Below are 27,255 nucleotides of genomic sequence, written 5' to 3'. Positions count from 1 at the left end.
AATTCTTTAACATTTATAAGATATTCAGCAAAATTTATATTGCTTAATTTTGTGAAACTGTTTGCCACAATTTGAGCTGAAGTTTGAGCTGAAGCCTTGTTTCCCTTCAGGGCAAATACTGCCTTAGCAAGAAGAAAAGATGACACTCAGCTTGCTGTCCTCAAAGTCCAATGGTTCTGTGTCCACTGGTTGACCATTCTGAGAGCCCTGCAGGGTGACCACTGAATCAACAGGATGGACACATTTTAATGGGTGTCTGAGAGCCTTCAGAGGCCTCCGCAGGGGCCCCAGGCTCCAAAGTATCACCTGTAGACTAAGTAGTCTCTCCCAAGCATTCATACACTACCATCAACCCGAGGAAGAAAAAAATCCTAGATAAATGTGATAGAAATTAAAGAGGGCTTCCCTGGTGGCTCAGATGGTAAAGAATCTGCCTGCAATGCCGGAGACCTGGGTTTGATCCCTGCGTGGAGTAGATCCCCTGGAGAAGGGAATGGCAACCCAGAGGAGCCTGGTGGGCTACAGTCCATGGGGTCGCAAGGGCTGGATACAACTTAGCGACTAAACCACCACCACCACCATCCCTTTACTCACTGGACATTTACTGAACCCTGGCTAGAAGCCTGGTCCTATTCTAGGCAGTGGTGATATAATGACCAATTGAACAAAAGCAGGTCTTACTCCTGTACTGCTTATGTTCCAGTGGGAGGACTCGGACTCTAAATAAGTCAACAAAAACCAAGATGATTTCCAAGAGTGAACAGTGTTGTAAAGATAATAAAACAGGATCATGTAACAGTGAGTGGCTGGCTGCGGGTTCCTTCAGACAGGATAGACAAAGAAGTGACATTTGACTGAGATCTGACTCTAAATAAATCAAGCATAGAAGAGTGGTATGGGGGAAGGGAGGCATTCGAGGTGGATAGGGTGGCATGGATAAAGGTCCTGGGGTAGGATGGGCTGGGTTTAGCAAGCTGGAGGAACAGAAAGAAGTTGCTGCCGCTGAAGCAAGGTGGGCACAGTCATACGTGGAACGAGGTGATACGGGATGCTGAATCAAGATGCTTAGTCCAAGTGATGTGGGTTCATTATGGCCCCACAGTCAGGTCGGCTGGGATCACCAGTTTCTTCTAGGCCTTGGTTTGCTTCCTGCCTTCTCTGGGTACCTACCGTCTAGTCCATGTGAGTCTTTCTTGTCTCCGTGGGAAAAGTCCTCCAAGTCCTTTGGCTTCATGTCACCTTGAACTTAAGTTTTGCAGTCTTCCTCACCCACACCCCTTCTCCCCACACAACCATCAGCATCAGTCCTTAGAAATCCCACTCTGGCCTGGACACACATCTCAGCCAGCTAGGTCTGCATATTCACAGCTCTGACAGGGCTGGGTCTACCCTAGGATAGAATGGAATTCATTTACTCACAGTAAGGGAAAACTCAAAACAAGCTCACTCCCATAGGATTGTGCCTTTGTCTTAACACGCAGACACGCTCTGGTCTCTAAATGATTAAGCTGTTAAATAAGAACATCAGTACTAGGATAATTCAAAGTTTGAGTTCAACTAATTTTTCTTCAAGGCCACTGAACAGATTTTCCCTTGCCATTGAACCGCATTCCTTCTAATATTTATGAGCACGTCTCTGTTTAACCTAAGTTTTATAGAAAGGAAACGGTTAGGAACAGTCTGCCCCTCATCTCTCTGTGGCTGAGTCACTCCTTCCTAGCAGGCCAGCCTGTCATAGGGCTTCAGTCTTAAAAACAGTTGACAGGGGCAGAAGCGTAACCATCCACGCCAGATCTGCCTCTATTAGACTCCAAGACATCAGGTCTGGTCCATTTATAGGGAATTTGTGTGATTTTTCCTGCTCGGGTGCAGACTCCTGAGAAGACACATGCCCTGTTTCCACAGACCATGAATCCACACCTTCTACCAGAAGCTGCCTCTCCCATCTCAAAAGAAGTTCAGAGTCTGCCGGCCAGGAGACCCATAAAACAGGCCCCTCATCTTGAGCAGCCAAGATGGATAAAGAACGCACAGATTATATCCATCCTATCCGCTGTTGCAGGAGGACATGAAAGGAATTAATGGCATGCCTTTCTTGGATGTTGTGGTTCATAACAAAAGTTTTTATTGAATGAATCAGAACTCAAGTCTCAAAGTAAGAATTCAAGTTTTCAAAGTAACAATGAAATTCTGAGAGCCAGGCAAAGCTGCTGCATCACTATCTTCTAAAATCTCAGGAAAGGCCCCTTAAATGAGGCCTCATGCCAGCCTGAGACCTGATGACTCTACATAGAAAAGTGCCAAATCCTCTAGAATAATGGTCCTGCTGTTTGATACATGTGGCAGGAGTCCTGGCTGCAACCAAATGCCAGCTGTGAGACCTTGGTCAAGTTTATGAGCACTTCTAAACACTCATTTTCTCACCTAAACAATGAAAATAACCCTACCTGAATCTCAGAGAGAGACTGAGAGGACTGTATGAGATGAAGTGTGGCCTGAAGTCTGTGGCTCACAGGTTAGAAATCCCTGCTCTGGGGAAGAGAGAGGCCCAAGGCCTTGAACAAGAGGCAGTGGGACAGACTCATCATCCCAGGACAACCCCTATGCATCTAATTTTAACTGATAATGGGTCTTAGTGGCTGCTGAAAAATTTTTTTTTGAGCTTTGTTATTTATACAATGCATGTGCTTAGTCGCTCAGTCGTGTCCGACTCTGCGACTCTGTGGATTGTAGCCCACCGGGCTCCTCTGTCCATGGGAATTCTCCAGGAAAGAATACTAGGGTGGGTTGCCATGCTCTCCTCCAGGGGATCTTCCCAACCCAGGTCTCCCGCATTGCAGGTGGATTTTCTACCATCTGAGCCACCAGGGAAGTCCATTTATATAATAGGGAAATAATTGTTTTTACATTGGAAAGAAAGTGATTTTTTTTTTTTTTTAAGGACTGGTCATGATTCTATTACCTGGAGACAATTTGATCCTTTTGAGGTTTGCTTTTAAGCTTTGTTAGGTTGGACAAGAGCAGCCTTCAGATCAGAACTAATTTTTTTTCAATACAGTGAGTACTGTACCCAGCAATTCTGACTGGTGAGAACATGTCCTGTGACTGGTTTTACAGGAACTCTGGAGATGATATGAAATTATATATGCAATGCATCTAAGCCCACACTCAGAGATACTATGATTACTCAACAACTGATGTGCATTCGAAGTCGCTTTAGTCATGTCCGACTCTTTGCAACCCCATGGACTGTAGCCCACTGGGCTCCTCTGTCCACGGGATTCTCCAGGCCAATACTGGAGTGGGTTGCCATGCCCTTCTGCAGGGGATCTTCCCTACCCAGGGACTGAACTCGTGTCTCTGAAGTCTCCTGCATTGTAGGCGGGTTCTTTACCACTAGCACCACCTGGGAAGCCCGATAACTGCTAGCTGAGGGGAACCTGGGACCACTTCTGGGGTCAGTGCTGAAAGGCCTCCCTAATGAGTGTGGCCTTCCAGAGCCAGAGCAGCAGGTCCTGGTGTTCGTGCATCAGTTGGCCAAGATGACGGGTCCCCAGGTGTTGACAGTGTCACATGGTGTGTGAGTGTGTGGGGGGGAGGGTGATCCAGGGTCATCAAGATCTGCAGGAATAAACATGACTTCAGTGTTTCTGGGAGTGGCAAGGCTCCTTCTGAGGTACTACCAGGTGTCAGGAGAGGATATGGCATAGGCGATTTCAACAGCCTCTGTGGCATATTTCAATATTAGTGAAATGCCTGCAGAACACTCAAGCTCATTACTAAATGAACAAACAAGCAAGTCAGCGACCAGGTGTATAAATGAGAAAAATGTAACAACTCAAATCCCTTCACAGCAAAAGAAGGAACTTCGGTTTGTAAGCTGGGCCACAGCCTCCTGGCAAACACAGGTTTGTTTCCCTTTTACACTAATGACAGTCTTATGTAAGAAAATTGAGATTAAAAAGTAAGGAGTGTTTCTGCCTTAAATAACTAAAGAAAACCCAGACCACTATATGCTACAGTGGTTTCCAGACGCTGGATACTGGTCAGCAAGGAGTCCCCCAGCGAGGGAAACTGTGATTGCCACCGTCTACTGCCCACAAAGCTTCCAGCTGTCGGATCATGCGATGGCTGTCTGTCCGGGCTGAGGAGATGAAGCTGGGCATTCAAAGGTCAAGGGAAGGGCACCAGAGAGGAGAGCTGCAAAAGTCAGCTCCAGAGATGGCATGTGCGGAGAGCCCAAATGGGGGAAAGAATACCCAGAAGGAAGGAGCAGAGGCATAATCAAAGGGGCTCCCGGGGGCCGGGACCAGGACGTGTTCCCAGCAGTCAGAATCACTGGGTAGGGAATGAAGAAGAAAAAGGCTCCTCCTCTAAAAGCTGCTCTGGTCCAGCCAAACAAAGGTAAAAGCAAACCCCAAAGGATCAAAGTGTCTCCAGTAACTTAACTATGTTCCAGAACGAAGCTCCGGAAAACTTAAAGCAACAATAACAAAAAGCATTCGTACAATATAAAAATCACATCTATTTGTCATCTAATAAAAAATTACAAGGCATGCATAGAAGCAGAAAAATGCAACTTTGGGCTTTTCCATACACAGGAAAACTATAATGTGCAAGAAGCATAGTATCTTGATTGCAGGGCTGGCTACGTGAATCTACAGGTAATAAAATGGCATAGACTATATATAAGTTTCTTAGTCTTGATATCTTATTATAGTTGTAGGCAATGTAACCAGTGGGGAAATGGGGTGAACGGTATGTCACACCAGCTGTATTATCCTTGCAACTTTCTGGCAATCTATAATTATTTCAAAATAAAAAGCTTTCTAAAAGTATGTTTAAGGAGAAAAATAGCAAATGTCTTAATAAAACCACCCAGGGACTTCTCTAGCGATTCAGTGGTTAAGACCCTGCACGTCCATTGCAGGGGACATGGGTTCGATTCCAGGTCAGAGAACTAAGATTTCACACAGCTAAAAAAAAAAAAATTCTGAGATGAAAAATACACTGCGATTCAGAACCGATGAGACATTGCAGAAGAAAAGATTAGTGAACTTGGAGACACGGCAATAGAAACCACCCAAAATGAAACAGAGAGTGAAGGCCAGAGGACAGACAACAGAGCATCACTGAGTGGTGGGGCGATCCCACGCTGCTGATACACGCATAACCACAGCCCCCAAAGAAGAGAGGACGAGGAGACAAAGCAAAATACTTGAAGAAATAATGGTCAAGCATTTCCGAACTGTATGAAAATATAAACTCACAAGAAGCTCAATAAATCCCTATTAAGAGTGATGAGTTGAGTATGAAGGAGCAAGCTGGGTTTTAGACTCCCATCCCTCAAAGATTCAACAGATAATGGAGTCAACCCACGGGTGAGAGCTTTTCTTCTGCCCCAGCTAAGTCATGGTGCCTTCCACTGCCGTGAAGGTGTCACAGAGTTCCAGTGATTCTCCTTTCCACCTCAAAGAGTGAGAAGGGAGCTTGTCTACCTTTCCACCAAAGTCACAGCCCTCAAGAGGAAGCGGACTAGGGATTCTCCAGCTTGCAACAGTCTCTTAAGTAACAGATCAGATGCTACATTTGATGGAATTAAATTACCCAGTGGAACTTGGGTACTTGATGGAACTACAATTACCCAAAAACTTTTTCATTAAATGAACACTGAAAGCCCTCAAAGTTTAACTTGGTATCTGGTGTGCTTGCATGCTCAGTTGCTAAGTCGTGTCTGACTCTTTACAACCCCACAGAATGTAGCTCACCAGGCTCCTCTGTCCGTGAGATTTCCCAGGCAAGAATACTGGAGTGGGTTACCATTTCCTTCTCCAGGGGATCTTCCTGATCCAGGGATCAAACGTGCATCTCCTGCATTGGCAGGCAGATTTTTTTTTATCACTGAGCCACCAGGGAAGCCCCTTGGCAGCTGGAATACTCAAATAATTGCTTGAGCTGTTTTAAAAATCCTGTATGTTGAATGGTCTGCAACACATCATCTGATTATCCTTAAAAGCAAAACAAATATTTATCCTCTAAATGTCAATTTAAGTGTTTGAAGCTACCGGAAGTTAATCAGATTCATATCTGATAAATATGGCAAGGCTATCAAAATGAAAAATAGTGATTTAATGAAAAAAATATTGAAGGGGGATATGAAACAGTTTTGTGTTCTGAATGCAAAAGTGAAATTAGTTTCAGAATTATTTGAACAACGGACTTCTTAATTACATAAGTTTTCAAGTTACTACTGAATTTTATTGATTTTAAGTCACCATTTTCTTTCCTGTTGCATACTGACACATCTTAAAATCAATATAAAGCTTTGGTCAGAGATTAGTTGATAGTTTTCTTTCTTTCTTAGCATTTTCTAATCAGCGCATTTTTAGATCAGTGGTGTCTTAGGCTTGTTGAAATGTAGTATTTTTCAGGATAAGAACTCTCATTAAAATATGTATTTTGACATTTTTGTTGACAAGTCAGTTCCATTAGTTAAGTCACCCCATAAAATGGAAAGCAAATATTGTGTTTCCCCATGAAAACACATGCTTTATTGGAAAACAGTATTTAGAAAAAGATTCTTTCCAAGGAGAGACAGATTCCCCAATACTAGCAATTATAAGGCTGTGACTTTTATTCACAAATGTTCTTTTACACCATGGTTGTAAGAAGTCTACAGATAAATACAAGTTGCTTTCACTACAGAAACATGTATAAATGGTGTTACCCCAAACACAGTTCAGTAAATAGGATAAGTCAGTCCCCTGCGAAACACTGCTAAATAGGTCACAATGATAAGTCCTAAGATTAACTCATAACCTATTACACAGAAATTCACTCAGTGAATGAATCATCCCATCCACAACAGCCTTAGTAACTCATGCTATGGTGGCCTCCATGGAGTCTTGTTTCCTGACTCCTCAGTGCCCTTCACGATCTCCAGGCAGCAGTCCTCGGGGTCGAGCTCAGGCCTCTCTAGTCTGAGGCGGCCGTGCTGACAGGGAGCTGGGAGGACACTTCCTTCTCCCACAATACTTGTGTTGGGATTGTTTCCCTGGGGCCCCACTTCCTATCCACGAGGAGGGAGCAGCTGTCCTTACACTTCCTTACAGTTTAGAGCCGAGGGAATGGAGTGATTTAACCTTGCTTTAAGATCTTTCAAGTAAAAAAAGGGCTTGAGGAAGAAAGAAGGCAATGAAGTATCAGAGAAGTGAGTTAAAACTGACAACAGCCATAAGGAAGTCTATGGAGTCAGCATTAGGCAGAATTTTTAAAATAGATAACTTTATGAACAGTTTTGGATACTAGTTAAGAGTACAGACTCTGGAAAATGAGTTCCATCCTGGGCTCCACTATGATATAACTGTGTGACCTTGGACAGGTTATTTAATCAAGTTGTGCCTCAATTTTCTCATCAGGAGAATGGGGTTGTTGTAAGGGATATGTGTGTGTGTGTGTGTAACCCCTACATATGTTCAATACCAAATCATCACTAGTTCTCTACTACCTTTATCAAATCTATAAAGATAGTGCTTACATAATTTGCTTTCTCTCTTATTAAACTACTTCTCACCGAGGTGTTAATAATTAATATATTATCCCTCCTACGAATATCTACAATTTAAAAGAGGACGCACAGGAAGGCAATCCTTAATTCAGAGGTTAAGGAAGTTACTAGTGGCGGAATTTCAGATGTCAACACTAGTCCAACTGGGAAAACATTAGATGATACCTCCTAAACATAGCTACTCACTAAGATTCCTCCCCCTGTCCTAGGTAGGGATGGTGTGCATCTCTGAACCTATGTAAGTTGTATGTCACTTTTTTTGATTCTTATATTCATATACATGTGTTATTTTCAGAGAAAACAATTAGTTTTCATTGGATTTCAAAAGGACCGTAAACTAAAAATAACGAACAATCCTTGCCCTCTGTGCTGCCGTAGTGCTTAAATCCTGATTCTCTGTCCATGTATAAGAGATGCGCTTCTAGCCAAACACATGTGTGTACACACACACACACACACACACACACACACACACACACACACACACACACACACACACAGGGGAGCAGCAGCAGCTTTACTCTGGAAACATCTCTTGAAGGTTCCAAAGGAAAAAGACACATAAAACATTTCTCCCTTCAAGCTCTAAGCAGACAGATGCACAGATTATTTATGATCATTGTTAAAGCACTTTCTTCCATTATCCTTTTATTATCTATGCTGTTTATTGTTCTTTTCCATCTAATTTAAAAAAATAAGTTTAGAATAAAGAGAAAAGTATAAAGAAGAAACTATAAATTTCTAGAAATCTTGCCAATCAAGACAACTACATTCAGTTATTTTTCTATTTTTATGCAAATACAAAATATGCACAATTTGTTAAATACATGGAATTATTGGTCTTTCATCATTGCTTTTTACCTAACATAAACATTTTCCTCCATTGTTAAATGTTCTTCAAAGCATGATATTAAAGATGCCTTGCTCACTATTTTTGTACTTTTAACTTCATCAACTCATTAAAGCTGTATGTTTGTTTCTCTCGTTTGTTATTACTATAAATAAAGCTATGGTGAATATCTTGGTACACAGGTATTGAGTACACCTCTGATTATGTATCTGAAACAAATTTCTAGAAGTGGAATTTCTGGATCAAAAATTTTTAATTGTTTTTCTTATTTATGACTCTAGGTCACTTATTTCGCATTTCTTAATATTATTATGTCTTCATTAAAAAAAGTTTAATCATATTTCTAACATTTGTAACCTTATAATTTGTAAGTTTTCAAATACTTGAAGAAATTCATATAAATGTCAAAACCAAGGCCCTTTCTTCTTAAAGCACACACATACAGCTAACATATGCTCATTCAGAAAGACAAAATCAGCAATGCATCAATATTTTGACTGCTGAGACAAGAAATACTTATTCCAACTGAACACTGCACCTCAGCAAGGAATTTCCTCCTTTTAACCACTGGGTGTCCCCTGAATCCTATTTTTTAAAGTTAGGCAGCTATCACCAGGTCTTATCTAACAAATAGTTCAGCAATGTCTCATCACATAGCTGGTAGAAGGAATCCTCATTATTTTAAAAATCAGTCATTCAACTGTGTATTCAGCTTTCATTTTTCAGGGAAATAGATGCATGGTTTCAGACCTTACTGAGTAAACTCAGTGTTTTAAGAAGGTAAGCAGGGAAAAAAAAAAAAAGTAACAAAATTGCATTCAGAGAAGTAATTTTTATCCCAAGCACTAAGTGAAACCAAAATTGGCATGTGAACATGAGATCACTTTAGCTCTCAGTTTCCTGTAAGAAAAGTGTTTTCTTTGAGACTGTATTTTGCAGACTTCAGAGTGATATATTTCTGGAAGGTACTGAAGTCCAAACATTACATACCTTGAGCTCAAATTAGACCACTTAGGAATCTAGAGACTTGATTTGAAAAAGAAAGAGAACATGAAAAACCAACCACAAAGTCCACAGTCCTAATGATTAAGATAAACATATGTGTAGAATTCATTCCTGAGCTCTTCCCAAATAATGTCTTTCTTATTTGATATTGTTCAACTGATAAATGAATGTGTTTACCTATAAACACCTAGCAAGCAATCCAAGAAATCTGTACCATGTACATCTTGGCAATACTTATCTCTTTCTGTGTAAATAAACACTGATTTAAACTTTTGTTTTGTTTTGTTTTATCTGATGCTCACTGTATAAGTGCACGTACACCAGAAGAAAAGAGTCATCGGTGCAGAATCTCCAGAAGAAAAGAGTCATCGGTGCAGAATCTCCACTGACTCAGCAGCCTCTGGCTCATAACAGAAACAGCTCTCAAGTGAACCTACTATATCCCAATCTCCAAACAAGAAAGCTGCCTCAGCCCTCAGTCCCAGGTCTATCACCAGCTTAGATGCTCCTTCCAGCCTTTCCACCCATGACCCGGCAACATCCAGGCTCCCCAACCCTTTTAGTTGCTGCTTCTTTGACTCGTTCACTGGTGTCTCCTTCCTACCTCCTGCAGGTAGCCATTTACTAACATTTGCTTTTAGTTTCTCTCTTCTTTCTCCACACTCTTTTCTTCAATAATTTCAACCAAGAATTTTGGCAATGGGGGTTAAAAAGGAAGATGGAATGGGAGCTTGAGCAGCTTCAAAAGAAATATTGTAAAATAGTTCATGATGAAGGAGACTAAACTGAAACATCAGGTAAAGAGGAGTCATTAAATAAGGAGTAAAAAGAAAAAAAGAATGGGACGTGACTTAGTGACTCAACAGCAACAACAAAAGGAATGAGGGAAGAGTTGAAGGAGCAAGTTCTAGGAGAAGGAAGAAACAGAGATTGCATCGGCTCCCTGCAACCAAAGCCTCCCGTGTGGTCCAATGACCCCTTGAAACCACAGTACCCTCAGTGTGCTTCAGAGCCACGCTGTGCCCAGGACCTGGAGACAGGAGATGGCTGAGGGATGGGGTGGGGCGGGCAGGCATTTTAAAAAGAAAAGGAAATGAGAAAGGAAGAAAAGCTCCTATTTGTCAGGAACTGCATTATGAGCTCTGTAAGAATTATCTGTGTTACTCGAAATGTGCTCAGAAGACCACTGTCAGAAGAGTCACCTGAGATGACTGGTAAAAATACTGAAAGCCTGATCGCATCCTGATCTGGGCCCAGGAGTCTGAATTTCTCATACTATCTCCAGGTGATTCATAGGCATACTTAAACTTGAGAAATACTGCATAATCTCACGTAATGTCCTAGGAGATGAGGAACAAAGTTTAAAATAAATTTTTATGATACTAACAAATTGATGCTTTTGAACTGCAGTGTTGGAGAAGACTCTTGAGAGTCTCTTGGACTGCAAGGAGATCCAACCAGTCCATCCTAAAGGAAATCAGTTCTGAATATTCATTGGAAGGACTGATGCTGAAGCTGAACCTCCAATACTTTGGCCACCTGATGTGAAGAACTGACTCATTGGAAAAGGCCCTGATGCTGGGAAAGATTGAAGGCAGGAGGAGAAGGGGACGACAGAGGATGAAATGGTTGGATGGCATCACCGACTCAAAGGACGTGAGGTTGAGTAAGCTCTGGGAGTTGGTGATGGACTGGGAGGCCTGTTGTGCTGCGATTCATGGGGTCGCAAAGAGTTGGACACAACTGAGCAACTGAACTGAACTGAACTGAACAGTGCTCTACACATTTACTAAGCACTCTGTAATACTGCTGATTGAAATATAAAAGACTAATTTATGATGCTAAGAGGTTTTGACTTCACAAGTGAACTGTTTTTGGAAGGTCTTAACAAGTTATTGTGTACATTATATATGATAAAATATTACTGACTTTATGACAAGAATCATACATATTCAGTCCTTAAATGATAAAGGTTTCTTGCTATGGGCACAATTTTAGGTCATCCTCCCTTTTGAATCAGTCATTCCATTATCTTTTAGAAGCTAATAAAGTTTAGAGAGAAGACTGAAAAAAATATAAATGTTAAAACGAGATTTCAGGATTAATATTTAATTGATTTGTCCCTCGGGCTTCCAGGACTTAAGATCTATTCTAAAGTCGAGAAATTTAACTTCTATTCCTTTGATATTTTTTTAATTTTGATTCTAATTTCCTATGCTATAAGGTATAGTCTTCAGAGACAATTTTGGTAGGACCTAAGATCTTAGGCAGTTAGGCTCACTACTCCAAAGTGCAATAATAATAATAATAACTATTTTTAGTAGTCATTCCCTACTACTTATATAACATTTTGTATATCACAGATTCTTAATTTAACGGAAAATTATTTTCATGTTCTTGGTTACAGAGGGACTGTATTTTCTAGCAACTGGCATATATTTCTGGGTGTTACAGAGCTGTTTTGAAACAAAAAAGACTACTAAGCTTAATGAACTACCAAACTTCCTTCCTTTTTTAAGGGGAAAGGCTTGGCAATCTATAGTCAACAAAAGAATTTGAGTCCTGGCTCTAAAGCAATTGCCAAACAAGTTCCCCTCATTGCCTAGTAAAAGTAATAACAGCAGTAATAATAATAACAATTACAGCAGCTAACACCTTCGCATGTCCCAGGCACTGTGGCAGACACTTCGTTTGCTTGGTCTCATTGATCTTCACACTAACTCAGGTAGAACCTATCACCGTCTCCATGGGACACATGAGAAAGGTACCCTTAGTGAGGCAAAGTAATCCGCCTAAGAACACCCAGCTAGGCAGCTGCAGAGCTGGGGACAAGCCCACACGAGGGGACTCCAGGGCCTGTTCTCTGCAACCGCAAAGTGCTGCCTCTGTGGGCGCCGTGGACTGGGGGCGGGCTAACTGCGCTGGGAGTGTGGCTTTTCAACGCTTCCACGGCACGTGGAAAAGAAGATGCTCTCACTGTGTTCTCAAGATGGCAAAGAGTTTTTGTCCTGAATCTGAGAAACTCCCTGTGTTTTTCTCAGAATTCAACCTGAAAACATGTCTTCAGATAAACAGGCTGTTTGAATGGCTACATAATGGCTGGTATTCTAACCGTAGGTTTTGAATTTAAATCCATCGATGGCTCATGAAGACCCATATGGCAGGCTCCACATAAGAAAATACAAATTCTATTACCTATGTAAACAAGCACCAGTCACTGAAAGGCAAGCAGTACCTGAAGTATGTCATGATGACATACACACAGAAGGAGGCAAACGCACCAGAAACCACTCCGAGAAATTCCAGAAAAGAGGAGACAAGGAATGCTCCCAAATTCCTAAACCTCAAGTCCTTCTGTTGAAACTCACAAGGAACTACACACAGTTAATAAACAGAACAGCGTCTGCAATGAAAGCCTACTTCATAGGTTATATCCGAAGGAAACTAGAAAAGGGGAGACTGGATTCAAGACGCGAAAGAGAGTCATTAGGAGACCACCTCAGGAATTCCTACTATAAAGTAATCTCAACAGCAGGTTCTACTCATCTTCTTACAGAAGAGGGTGGAATTTGACTCAACAACAAATGAAGTCAGGGAATTGCCAAAACGAGGTAAAATCTCCACCCTGACAGTAACTGAGCAGGACCCTGTGGAGGCTTCCCGGGAAAGACCACCTCCCACCTCCTCACCACATCCTCCACCTGCCTCTGGTTTGCAGAAAAACTTTGGCCTCCTAGGCCTTGCCTGAGTTCCAAAAAAGACATTTAATCAGATAAAAGAAGATGAAAAACCAAAGGAAAACAGTCAAGAAAGATGCCATTTTCCTGAAGACTGAGACAGTAAATCTCATAAAATGATATACTACAAGAAGAAAATTTCAGAAAAGAAGTCTGTCTGCATCCTTAATAGGAAACAAGATGGCGTTGCCTCCATGGAACCCAAGTAGAAAGCCACAGACGCAGAGAAGATGGAGATAGGAAAATAACAGAGTGAAACACAGGGAGACATGAGGGACGATTAGATTAGAGAGGGGTACAATGCAACAGGGACAAAAGGCAAAATTTAAATCTTATGGGAAGTTTCAAGGAGCAGAATTTAAATGACAGAAATTAAAAATATGGGGGATAAACTTCAGAAACTCTCACAGAATACAAAGGTAAAGGTCAAAGAGAAAGCTGAGGTAGGCGACTAATGAATGTCTGGTCTCAGAACTATATGTATGTTTAAAAAGGAACTGAAATAAGAGCAATAATTAAATAATAGACATTCTAGGAAAAATTAATAGATAAGCACACATGTAGGCACATCCTGGCAATTTTTTAAAATTGTAAGAATAAAAGAAAAAGAAATCACAAATACACCAAAGCAAGAAAAACAAGTTCTCTAAAAATAAATAACAATTAGGCTCCCTCAGACATCTTTTCTATAGCACAAGTCAGAAAACTGTGGAGCAACAGGTATGAAATTTTAAGGGAACAGAACTGTTACCCCAAAATGTACAATTTTGTAGTAGCATCTTGAGTGAAGGCCAGCAGAAAAACATCCTTAGGATCTGCACAGATGCAAAAAATCACCATCCATGTGCCTTCACTGAAAAATAAATTATCTTAAAAATATTCTAGTTAATGAAAAAAACCCTCTAAATTTAGAATAAAAAATAAAAATGGGAAACTGCAATTGAAAAGGATTTGGGGATTTCCTTCAGTGAGTTTAGCCTTCCAAATCGGACACCCAGCAGTCCTGGATCTCCAAGTAAGACAGCCGGGGACTGCCCTTGGGGCACCTTTTCAGTGTGGCCTCCTTCTTGGCACTGGGACATGAACTTGTCCAGCACAATCAAGTCCCCACAATTAAAATGGACATGAGATTGTAATGACTTAACACCCCTTAAAATAACATTTGCTGTGGCACTCTTCCAGAATTTGCTAAGGACGGCTTTATCGCTTGCTGGCGGGAACACTGTCCCAGAACACTTGTTAACAAGAAACATGTTTTCCTCTCTCAAACACACGGCACAAAATAATAACCAGATTAAATATGATATGAAATGCCAAGATACTTAAATACGATTTTCTATGTATTTAAAAGTGGAAGTGTTAGTCGCTCAGTCGTGTCCGACTCTTTGTGACCTCATGGGTTGTAGCCCACCAGGCTCCTCTGTCCGTGGAATTCTCCAGGCAAGAACACTGGAGTGGGTTGCCATTCCCTTCTCCAGGGGATCTTCCCGACCCAGGGGTGGACCAGCATCTCTTATGTCTCCTACTTTGGCAGGCAGGTTCTTTACCACTAGCGCCACCTGGAAAACCCCATGTATTTAAAAGCCATACACAATGATGACTCCTTTCAATTGAAAGTATTTTTCTATCACAAAGCACATTGTTTATCATCTTTAGTCTAGGCCCTTTTAGTCTAGTAATGTTCCTTTGTTATCTCAGCTTAAACATAAACTACGGCTTCCTTGGTGGCTCAGATGGTAAAGAATCTGCCTGCAATGTAGGAGACCCAGGTTAGATCCGTGGGTCAGGAAGATCCCCTGGAGAAGGGAATGGCAACCTATCCCAGTATTCCTGCCTGGACAATTCCATGGACAGAGGATCCTGGTGGACTGTGGTCCATGGGATCGCAAAGAGTAGGACAAGACTAAGTGACTAACGCTAACACACATAGAAAAAAGATGAAGGAAGATGGAAATAGTGGCCATCTTTCTAGGGGCTGGAATTCTAGATGACAGTGTTTTTTCTCTAAAATTTTTGATACCTTCTAAGTTTTCTTTAGAAGAAACATATTGAAATGTTTCAATAATGATACATAAGAGATGCATCGTTATTAAAAAGCTACAAAAATCAGTATATATAATAACTATGAACATATAATATTATCATGATGATTTAAGAGTACACACAAAATTTTGTATCAGCAGTGATAACTTAAGTGGTAAGACTGGGTAATACTTCCTCTTTTCACAAGTACATATAACTTTTGTGATTAAAAAAGACTAATCTCATCAAAAGAAAAAATGTGTTAGAAAGAAATTTTAAAATGTTGGAGTAATTCATGGACTTTAGAAGGAGGAGAGGTAAACACACTGAGGAAAAGAATACCACCAAAGCTGTTATGGTAAAGAGAATCTATCATATACCTTTAAGGCACAATTTCGACTCTATACATCTCCCTTTCTTTACCCATAAAAATATATCCATTATTAAACCTGAAGTCCTTAAAACAGGCTTGGTGAGATCGTGTGCATCACATGTCTTAAATTCTATTTTTCAGGACGTCATGGAAATATGCTGCTAAGATGCTCACACTCCCCCAGGATGGTCAGATGTGTCAGTCAAACACTTGAAATAGATTTGATTGCAGGTTTGGAAAGACTACTTTGTTGCACTGTATTTAAAGGTGCTGCTAAATGTTTTCATTTTTCTTTTTCCTACTCTGTAGTCATCTTATCTTTATTTTTTTTAGTCCATTCAACTGTTGGTCTTATAGTTCCGCTACACCTGAGAAGGACTTAAGATCTTAACAATTGTCACAAAAAACAAAACATACATTTTCAAAGAAACTTACTCAACTCCATCCTCAAGCCTTTATATTGCAAATGCAACAAGACAAATGATATTTTAGTTGCAAGAGTCTATTAAAATAACTGCAGACATCCTAGGATCACTTAGTGGGTGTATAGGGGTTATATTCAAGATAAGTAAAAACCATTTATGGTAGCAGGAGAGAAAGAACTCTGAAATTCACACAGCTGCATTCATCCCCAGGTATTTTTACCTATGACAATATAATAATGGGTCTTGTCTAATCCTAATCAGTTTTACTCCTGGTTAAATCTTCCCAAAGCCCTTCTCTGTACCCTTTCTCTTGTACCTCCAAATGAAAGGCACTGAGAAGTACCCCTGAGCAGAGAAAGCATGTTTTCAAACTGACTGTTTAAAAGACCTAGGTTAGTCCTTGGAAGCTTAACCAGTGTGTTTGCATATGCTTGGGGACAACAAGCTGTTTACCCTTTGGAGATAGATGCTAGTTTGAAAATGGGATAACCAAAACCCCCTACTAAGCTTCATAATCTTACTTCTTGTTCAACAGAACAGTAGATAAGAAAGCATTTGTGAGAAAGAATCAGTTTTAGGAAATCTTTCTCTAGTAATCTTAAGAGGATAGTAACTGGCTGTGGGTGGTAGGCAGGGCAGATGACAAGTCCAGACTACGCGTGGTTTTATAATCATGAACATAAAGTAAAAATAATGCCTAATGGATGATTTCCTTGAATTGTCCCCAGGGCCATAATACGTCATTCATGACATAAAGAATTAGAGACTCCTTGGAGACAGACCCACATTGGAAATATAACTAAACCACTAGATGATTCCACCTACACATCCAGCCACACTATCAAATAGATATGGGCAGAATTTGGAGAGATAATAAGCAGTCTTCAGTCTCAGGCTATCTGAATCCTTGCAGTGATTTATGTCACGGGAGCAGGGCAAAGCCTGGCTCTCCTCTCTCTGTCAGCCAGCTGGGGTGGAGCAGAACAGACCCAGATGACCAGGGTTCTGGCACAAAAGCAAGAGTTGTGAATCTGAAATTCCCAGATGTGTTGTGAAACAATGTCAGACTTGCTTGAACTGCTGATAAAAAAAAGGAAAAATTCTTTCTTTCTTCTCCTGAGATGGAAGCTCAGCCTTTCAGTTTCAAAGAACTGCAAGCAGAGCCATCACACAGACACAGAAGTCTTGAATTCTCCTCTGGTGGTACTGATAACAGGACTCCTTATCAATTTTCCCAAGCCCTTTATAAAAATGAAAATGAGGCATTTTACAGTCCAGATATTAGAAGAGATCTAACACTGGGTGAGCAGCTGCTGCCTTAACCAACAATATCTGTACATTGAAGACATAATATTTAAGCTTCCACATGAAAACGTAATTGTTGAGAATAATCCTCTAAGAACTAGGATTCTTAGAACTAGGTCACTATACACTTGATTGCACTGGAAGATTTCCTTTCTTATGCAAATATTTTAAACTTGATAAATATTAACATAAAGAATAACATCTAAAAACATTATTTCCTGATCTGGACAATAAAGGGACACTATAGCTGTCTCTTTATTCAACAGGAAACCTATTTGATAGATGACTTATCTGGGAATATATTTAAAGAGTAGGATTGACAGGGGAACTGAGTGATACTATGTACATAGATCTTCATGCTAGTAAAAGTTGGCTTGTTCTATGGAAAAAAAATTTAAATAATTTAACTAATTTAATATTTAAATAATTTAATAATAAGAGCCAGGATAAAACTTTAATAAAAAAGTTTATTTTTATGTTGTAAAGAAATTTTTCTTCCATGGAAACAAAAATATTCACTGCAGATTTGCATGGTAAGAAATAATCTAAATTATATTGACTTGGATGTTGGTGATGGAAACAATAGTAGACAGCTGAGGACTAAACTTTAGTGCAGAATTCATAGAAGGTTCTAGTCATAACGACCCCCTTCATACTGAATATACTAAAATATATTGACTATTTCAAAACTGCAGAAAATAAGCAGAAAGAGAAGCTAGATTTCTGGAAGCATGTTAATAAGAGAGAAAAACAAAATGGTTACTTTATGCTTTCTAAATTTCCAGGTACCTTTCAGGACCTGGCTCTTTTACAAACTGGGGTGAATGATGATAATTATTTCTAGTGAATGAAGATGAATGTTCCATTGAGATTTAAAATGTAAAAAGCAGCAAAAGGAAGCAAGCCTAGGACCCTTTCAGAGGATAGGACTTTCACACGACCTTTCCATGGAGACCAGACGATGCTGATCATGCACATAATGGGATATCGTTCAGTGAAAGGAGAAATTTACGGACTCAAAAACAACCCATCTCAAAGTGAGGTTTGCTTTCACTAGTATTTCCACAGGATGGATCCAAATAAAATAGTCCTTTTCTCTCCCTTTTGTTTATGAACCTGAATGACTAGTTTAATCCAGGTTATCACTGTTCTCCTTTCACGATGACTCTCATAAAAAAAGATTTCCTTTTCAACAATAGCATTTGGTTTCCCTTCTGTATGTTTTTGTTTAAAAAAACAAACAAACAGTTAAGATTCACCAATTCCTATAGAGACAACACCCTAAATAACTGAGTTCTATTCCTAAATGAAAACTGTTTCTAGAGAAAATAGCTCCTCTCTGAGGAACACTTTTTATTTTTAATGATTTCCACTTACAGCATCGAAGCAGCTTAGTTAAAACTAAATTTGCCAACATTCTAGTAGGAGATATTTGCTACCTCATTATTTATTTCACAATAGAATTCACAATTTAAAAACAAGAGAAAATGAAAATTCAGTATTGTAGAAATTACCTCATCTGATCCTTTCTTTTCTCCTGACTTGGAAGGTGATCCACTGGCTTTTCCACTGACATGCTATAAAAATATTAAAAGAGATAACATTTAATAGAGGGAGGTGATACAAGATAATACACTAGTGACTTTAATCCCAAAGGGCTAAATATACAGACTATAAAAACAAGGACACCTTTAATCTTTCTCCTGAGAACTGTTAATAATTCTCCATCGACATAGGTGGCCTTCAAAAATAAAGGGAAGCTACAGACATTTATTTGGGAAGCAGAAAGTAACTCTGTAATTAACCAGACATAGATCTGATGGTGGTGCCAAGGCGGCATCTTGTCTCCTACAAAATGCCTCCTGGAATTTCAAAGCCCAAATTGCCAGCATAGGAGACATCTGGTTCCTCATGGAGATGAGATGTCTGAGGACCATGTTGAGCCGAAGTCATTACTTAAGCCTCAGTTCAGCATGAACTCGAGGGAGGAAATTCTCCGGAGTTCTGTCTGTCTATTTACCAACACAGAAAGATAAAGCGTGCATTGGGAAGACAATACCTGCAACGTTCATTACCCATGGCTTTAGAATTTCATTATGTCCTGAAACAGAATTATTTTTCTCACTAGAACACTGGTGATGAATGGAAGTATTTTTGCACATGGATACTTCAGTCACATCTGACTCTTTGCAACCCCATGGACTGCAGCCCGCCAGGCTCCTCTGTCCACAGGATTCTCCAGGCAAGAACACTGGAGTGGGTTGCCATGCCCTCCTCCAGGGGATCTTCCCAATCCAGGGAGCCAATTCGCATCTTGCTCTTACATCTCCTGCACTGGCAAGGATGTATTTTTATGTAGTATATAAAAGCTTCAAGTAGTTTACATGCTATTTGGTTTGATAAGATAAAAGAAGCCATGAAGATTATTGAATTTTTACAAAAATATTTATTTTATTTATTTTTGGTGGCATTGGGTCTCAGGTGAGGTGTGTGGCCTCTCTAGTTGCTGGGGTGGGGCTTAGTTGCCCCACGGCATGTGGGATCTTAGTTGCCCCATCAGGGATCAGATCCCCACCCCCTGCACTGGAAGGCAGGCTCCCAACCACTGGACCATCAGGGAAGTTCTCATTCTTGAATTTTTTTGAGAAATGAAAATATTTTATGTTTCTGAAAATTAGTGACAAAGAATTATTTTATTTCTTATACAAGTGGGATATGCAAGAAAGTGGGATAAGGAACCTAAATATAAGAAAATGAAAAGCTCACTATTGGGTCTTAGCCCAATCATCTTTAGTTAAATTGAAACATAAAACCCCATTATGTTCCCTAAAGTGTAATCAAAACCTGGATATGCAGGTCACTTAAGTTATTCAAATTAAAAATAATGGCAATAACAGCAATAATAATAACGTTTATCATTTTTTATTACTTACAAGGAACTTTCATATATATTTTTATCTGATACAAAAAAAGATGCTCACGTGATTTCATGGATTAAAAAAAATTAAGAATAAAAGTCATGTGATGTGCTTTTCACAAAGACGTACACCCAGTAAATAAGAAAAGCTTGCAAAGCTGGTTTTCTGACTGTAAATCTATTGTCTCTATACTATGATAAGAGTTTCCCGGTGGCTCAGTCGCTAAAGAATCTGCCTACAATGCAGGAGACCTGGGTTTGATCCCTGGCTTGCAAAGATCCCTTGGAGAAAGAAATGGCAACCCACTCCAGTATCCTTGCTTGGAAAATCCCATGGACAGAGGAGCCCGGCGGGCTACACTCCATGGGATCACAAGAGTCGGACATGACTTAGCAACTAAACCACATATACTATGATAAATGAAACAAGATAATATTTCTTTAACTCATATCAACAGATATTTTTGTAAAATAAAAAGGCTAAGCAATATTAGACATGTGGGTGAAATCTTTCAGTAGTTCTTTGCATAAAAACTATAAATAAATCATTTTCACGAATGGAAAACCTTTCCCCAAACAGAAACCTCTCACAGAAACCTCTCACCTCTGCCCACAGAAAAGCCAGCAGACTACAGTAGCTTGGTGAATGAAGCTCTCTACAGGGCTTGTTTCACCCAGATGACCTAGTCAAGAGTTTGTCCACCCCTGGAGAAGGGAATGGCAACCCACTCCAGTATTCCTGCCTGGGAAACATCATGGACAGAGGAGGTGATGGTGGTTTAGTCGCTAAATTGTGTCCTGCTCATGCGACCCCCATGGACTGTAGCCCACCAGGCTCCTCTGTCCATGGGATTCTCCAGGCAGTACTGGAGTAGGTTGCCATTTCTTTCTCCAGGGGATCTTCCCGAGGCAGGAATTGAACCCGCGTCTCCTGCATTGCAGGCAGATTCTTTACCAACTGAGCTACAAGGGAAGCACAGACAGAGGAGCATGGCGGGCTACAGTCCATAGGGTCACAAAAGAGTCGGACTCATCCTAGCAACAACAACAATGTTCATGTTTACATTTACAACATTATTTACAATTGCCAAGACATAGAAGCAACCTGTATCCATCAACAGATGATGCATAAAGAAGACGTGATGTATGTTAAAAAAAAAAAAAAAAGAGTTTGTCCATAGTTGAGAGCAATAGGTATTGAGTAATTAATGAATCTTGAAAAAACAAGAGCCATTTAAAAGCCCATATATATATGTCAGAGCTCGATGGCAACTGATAAGTTTTAAGAATAACTGGCAAGCAAAAGGGAAGGATTATTCAGTATTTGGAGAGAGAATTTGAGAGGGATGGGTCTACATGACACAAATTTATTCAATTTGTCTCCTTTCAGAACTGGTGAGTTTAGAACCATTATATCACATTCATTTCTTATCACCAATTCTATATAATTTTCAGATTAGATAGAGGTAATATCTAGTCACAAGAATATCCACTGTTTGAGCATACATACTGAACATATGGCCTCATTTACTTTTAGGAAGTATGATTACTCCGTTTTAGAAATGTGCTTACTCGTTCAGTTGTGTCTGACTCTTTGTGACCCCATGGTCTGTAGCCCACCAGGCTCCTCTCTCCATGGGATTCTTCAGACAAGAATACTGGAGTGGGTTGCCATTTCCTCCTCCAGGGGATCTTTCCAACCCAAGGACTAAACCCACATCTCTTGAGTCTTCTGCATCGGCAGGCCGATTCTTTGTACTAGCACCACCTGTGAAGTCCCATTTTAGAAATGAGAAAACAGACAGGCAACTCTCTCTTGTCTTGGGCAAGGCTCCATGCTCCCCGCAAGGTCCCACTTTGCTTCATGCTCAGGTGGCAAACATATATTATGATTTACCCTACAGTAAACATGCAGACAGCCTTTTCTCTTTAAAATAAAGGTAGATAGATATCTTACTATAAAATGTTTATAAAGTTGATACCCTGGTATTTCAAAATTGCAGTCCTCCAGATTAACCAACATTATCAGTTACTTGCTTCCACTGAAATGCTCTAAATCCCTCACAATTACATAGTTTCCAAATAATAGTTTGAGAGGGATATATATATATACATATATATATGAAAAACGTTTTTATTTTGCTTAAAATGTCTATTATAAATATACGTTTTCAAAATGAGGTTTTAAAAAAGCAAATGCTTTTTAAAATGTTGAATTGTAATGACAAATTATAAAAATTATGTACTATAAGAATTTCCATTTTTTAACTTCAAAAGAAATATTCACTCTCAGTAGAGTAAGTATAATAATATAAATAAAAATCACATAGTGAAAAGGCAACATTTTTTAGGAACTATCAAGATTATATTTTTCCAGGTTTTTTTAACCTGGCTTTTTATTATAAAAATTTCCTAACATACAGAAAAGTTGAAAGAAAAATACAATGAATATCCATAGTCGCACCACTGAGAATCAATTACTATTAACCATTGTTGCCATATACTGCTATATCATCATATATTATGGACAGATACATAATCTACATATACTTGTATATGTCTCAGCATTTGAAAGTAAATTGTAGATATCCTGAGACTTTACCCCTAAACATTTTATCAAGCATGTCCTTAAATTGAGGACTTTTTTCCTCCATAAGTCCAATACATCCTCACTCTAACAAAACAAATAGAATTAATAAGAATTACTTAATGCCATTCAATTCCAAGAAAATAGCAACTTTATAAATGAATCGTTGCCCTGACCATTTCTTGGAGCCTGTTCAATATTCAGTAGCTTGTGTTGCGCCGTGCTTAGTCGCTCAGTCGTGTCTGACTCTTTGCAACCCCATGGGCTGTAGCCCATCAGTCTCCTCTGTCCATGGGGATTCTCCAGGCAAGAATATTGGAGTGGGTGCCATGCCTTCCTCCAGGGGTTCATCCCAACCCAGGGATCGAACCTAGGTCTCCCACACTGCAGGCACTGCAGGCAGATTCTTTACCATCTGAGCCACCAGGGAAGTCCATTCAGTAGCTTACTAATGATATAAAATCAGTTTTATCTTTTCATTGAGAGAGATTCCAAGTGCCTGATCTCTACATTCATGGAATAACTGTGTACTTTTCACATACTTTCCATTCCGCTGGTGAAATCAATGTTTGGAAATTATACATTTCAGATTTGATCCAGCTTAGGAACCTGCGGCAAGTGTCTCAAAGAGTGAAGAAAGAAACCTTTGTCTACTATCACTACATGTAGTTCATGGGTTGGGATGAGCTGAGAGAAACATGGAAAAGGGAAGGAGTCAGGAACTGAACCACAAACCTGAAATATCCAGGAAGGACTTTTCTGTAAGAGTGGAAAGAAACTAACATGTTCTAAGCATCTCCTTTGTGAGCCCAGCACTGGGCATTTCCTCTCTGTGGTCTCCCTGACTGCCATAGCAGTAAAAAACTCTAGGGACACAACTGGCAGGTCATTTTATTGATAAAGAAATAGGATGTGAAACGTGAGATCCTCCTCAGTCCCACTACATGTCAGCTACATGTATGGGTTATAGTCTGGAGGCCAGAGACTGGGCCAGTTAACAGCTAGCAGAAAACTTTTGATGCCCATCAAGAAAGTCTTAATCCAATGCTCTAAAAGGAAAACAAAGCAAAAAAATCAACAAACCCCAGATAAAACCTTCCTATTCTAAAACTGTTCTTTTTTTTTTTTTTTTTAATGAAATTAATCAGACACACAACACCAAAGTGTTATCTTGTTTTAGGATGTTTTAGGAGCTGGACAGGAGCAAAGACATAAAGTGCAGGATGCCAGCCCTAAAGCAGGAGACACTTCATTAGCAGGATAAGGCCCCGGAAGCCAGGAGCTAAGATGAAAACACACGAAAGAACAAGAGTGACAGGAGTTTAGAGGCAGAGAAAATATCAGATAAAGGGCTTTTTGGTCTTGCTTCAGAAAGAATTTTCCAACCTGTTTCCACCTCCTGGCATTGCTATATATTTGGTAAGTATAGCTGTCCTTTGTCCTCATTCTAGAAGACAGCATTAATATGCATACAATTTTCTGCCCTAGCAATCTCACAAACGTGTCAGGAAATCAATAGGAGCAAGGAGCCATGAAGCTTGGCACTGCGCTCCCACCCAGCTAAGGACGTATGCCAGCGCCAGGCTTTGACTCTGCAGCATCTGGGGCCGCCTCCTCACTGCTACCCAGATACACCCTGACACACTCAGAGACAAGGCTATATGTCACAGGATGAGATGAAGCTCAAACTTCTACCCATATTAAAAGAGAAGGAAGACAGACAAAAATTGAGCTTCTGTAAGCCTAAGTTCAGCTGTGAAAGAGCATCAAAAGCTAGTGTGCTTCTGAAATGCCTCTGTTAGATTTAAAACCAAAAAAAAGGTACTGAGTTTCTTTTATGGGGGTGACAAAAACATTGTAAAACGACCTTAAAGTGATGCTTGGACAACCCTGTACTCAGTACTAATAAAATACTAAGTAATACTGAGTTAATGATAAAATGGGGCTTCCCTTGTGGCTCAGCTGGTAAAGAATCCGCCAGCAATGCAGGAGACCTAGGTTCAATCCCCGGGTGGGGAAGACTCCCTGGAGAAGGGAAAGGCTATGCACTCCAGTATTTTGGTCTGGAGAATTCCATAGGCTGTATAGCCCATGGGGTCACAAAGAGTCAGACGTGACTGAGCGACTTTCACTTTCACTTTCAATAATAAAATATTAAAATAATAAAATATTAAAAATACTGAGTTGTATGTTTTAAAGGGTAAATTATGAATTATATTCAAATAAAGCTGTTTAAGAAAATAATAAAGATTCTGTGAAAACAGCTGGAAGATTTTCCTTCTGCAATTTGGGGAATGCTGATGGAGATCAATGCATGTCCAGTGACAGCTGTGGTAAAATCAAGAAGCAATGAAAGGTAATCCTGGAGCCTTATGGAGCCTGGTGCACACCACTCAGCTCCCTCACTGCACCGCTGCTGCATACAGAGACATAGGCTTGCTGGGGAGGGTGGGGTGGGGGTGCTCCTTAAGGATCAGAAAGGCTTCATTTAGCTGTGGGTTGCTCCATGGAGGAAAAGCTATGGCAAACCTAGACAGCATATTAAAGAGATGGGAATACCAGACATCTTACCTGCCCTCCGAGAAACATGTATGCAGGTCAAGAAGCAATGGTTAAAACTGGACATGGAACAATGGACTGGTTCAAAATTGGGAAAGGAGTACGTCAAGGCTGTATATGGTCACCCTGCTTATTTAACTTATTTGCAGAGTACATCATGTGAAATACCAGGCTGGATGAATCACAAGCTGAAATCAAGATTGCTGGGAGAAATACCAATAACCTCAGATATGCAGATGACACCACTAATGGCAGAAAGCAAAGAGAAACTAAAGAGCCTCTTGATGAAGGTGAAAGAGGAGAGTGAAAAGTTGCCTTAAAATTCAACATTCAAAAAACTAAAATTCTGGCATCTGGTCACATCACTTCATGGCAAATATATGGGGGAAAAATGGTAACAGTGACAGATTTATTTTTTTGGGCTCCAAAATCACTGCAGATGGTGAGTGCAGCCACGAAATTAAAAGACAGTTGCTCCTTGAAAGAAAAGCTATGACCAAGCTAGACAGCATATTAAAAAGCAGAGACATTACTTTTCTGACAAAGGTCTGTATAGTCAAAGCAACGGTTTTTCCAGTAGTCATGTACAGATGTGAGAGCTGGACCATAAAGAAGGCTGTGTGCCAAAGAATAGATGCCTTCGAACTGTGGTGTTGGAGAAGACTCTTGAGAGTCCCTTGGACTGCAAGGAGATCAAACCAGTCAGTCCTAGAGGAAACCAACCCTGAATATTCATTGGAAGGGTTGATGCTAAAGCTGAAGCTCCAGTACTTTGGTCAACTCATTGGAAAAGATCCTGATGCTGGGAAAGACTGAGGACAGGAGAAGAAGTGGGCGACAGAGGATGAGATGATTGGATGGCATCACTGACTCAATGGACATGAGCTTGAACAAACTCAGGAAGATGGTGAAGGACTGGGAAGCCTGGTGTGCGGCAATCAACGGTGTCGAAAAGAGTCAGACAAGACTTAGCAACTGAACAACAACTCATCTTTCAGTGCAGGTCACAAACGCCCAAGCACTTTTGGAAATGCTTAAGCTAGAGTCTGGGGATTCAGATTTAGTTTATCTAGGGTGATCCTGGGCACAGATGTACATCCCTGAACTTCCCCAGCTGAAACTAACACCCAGCTAGGATTGAAACTGCTTGGAGAGGAGTTCTGTGGGCACCATGACAGGAAGTAGAGGTTTCTACTCTTTCAATCACCCCACTGAGTCAGCACCCCTGGGAGCTTCCCCAAGTCAGACAGGCCAGGGCAGCTCAGGGCCTCCTGGGTAAACAGATTGCTCAAGGCAGGAATCCAGTGCCCTGCATTCAACCCAGCATTTCCTAACTAGTTCTGAGCCTTGTCCTGCTAATGGCACATCAGATCTTCATGTTGCATGTAAGTTTCTATTTCCTTAGTAAAGCAAATGAATCAGCACTTTATTATATACGCTCCTGCTTACTGATTACTTCATAAATGTGTATTTTGCCTGCTCAACCAGATGGTAGATTAAATTCTTTTTTTTCCTAGTCCTCTGGTAGTGGTCCGACAAATAATTCTTGACTGATGACTGCATTTCCACAAACCTCTAAATGTTCCTTGAGAAGTACTTTTGCTCTTTCCAGGTTAGTAAACTAGGTAAAAGACATTTTTTTTAAAGCTGAAAAAAATAGCTTTAAAAATTAAGAGACAATATGCAAATTGATGTTTCCTGCAAAGTCCCTTAAAAATCTATTTTTGCATGTATTCTGCTTTCTAAAACAAGACTGTTCAGCAAACAAACATAAGGCTCAAGATATAAAGCTGGTTTTGCTTTAAAACAGGCTCCCTGGTGCAGACCAATGTGCACCTGCTTGCTCTAGGGTGGACTCCCTGCCCTGACCCAGGTCAGTTGGTGTAGCAGGAACGTGTGATGGCTGCT

The 27,255-nt window shown here is 40.3% G+C and overlaps 1 protein-coding gene across 21 annotated transcripts in view; it reads right to left on the bottom strand.

Moving 5' to 3' along the window:
* CAST (calpastatin) overlaps positions 1-27,255 on the bottom strand; it is a 251,044-nt gene that overhangs the window by 89,734 nt on the left and 134,055 nt on the right. For 20 of the 21 annotated variants that reach the window (XM_081498794.1, XM_081498793.1, XM_081498796.1 and 17 more), the window contains one exon: positions 18,799-18,861. The exons of the other annotated variant lie outside the window; for it this stretch is intronic. In XM_081498794.1, coding sequence (XP_081354920.1) covers positions 18,799-18,861 — 63 coding nt within the window. The remainder of the gene's footprint in view (positions 1-18,798; positions 18,862-27,255) is intronic. 21 annotated transcript variants of the gene reach the window in all.

This window comes from Giraffa tippelskirchi, chromosome 6 (assembly GCF_054371585.1).
Source record: "Giraffa tippelskirchi isolate mGirTip1 chromosome 6, T2T-mGirTip1v1.2.pri, whole genome shotgun sequence".
In the NCBI taxonomy this organism is placed as follows: Eukaryota; Metazoa; Chordata; class Mammalia; order Artiodactyla; family Giraffidae; genus Giraffa; species Giraffa tippelskirchi.
The sequence above is the reverse complement of the archived record's forward strand: the minus strand, read 5'-3'. Positions and strand labels throughout refer to the sequence as shown.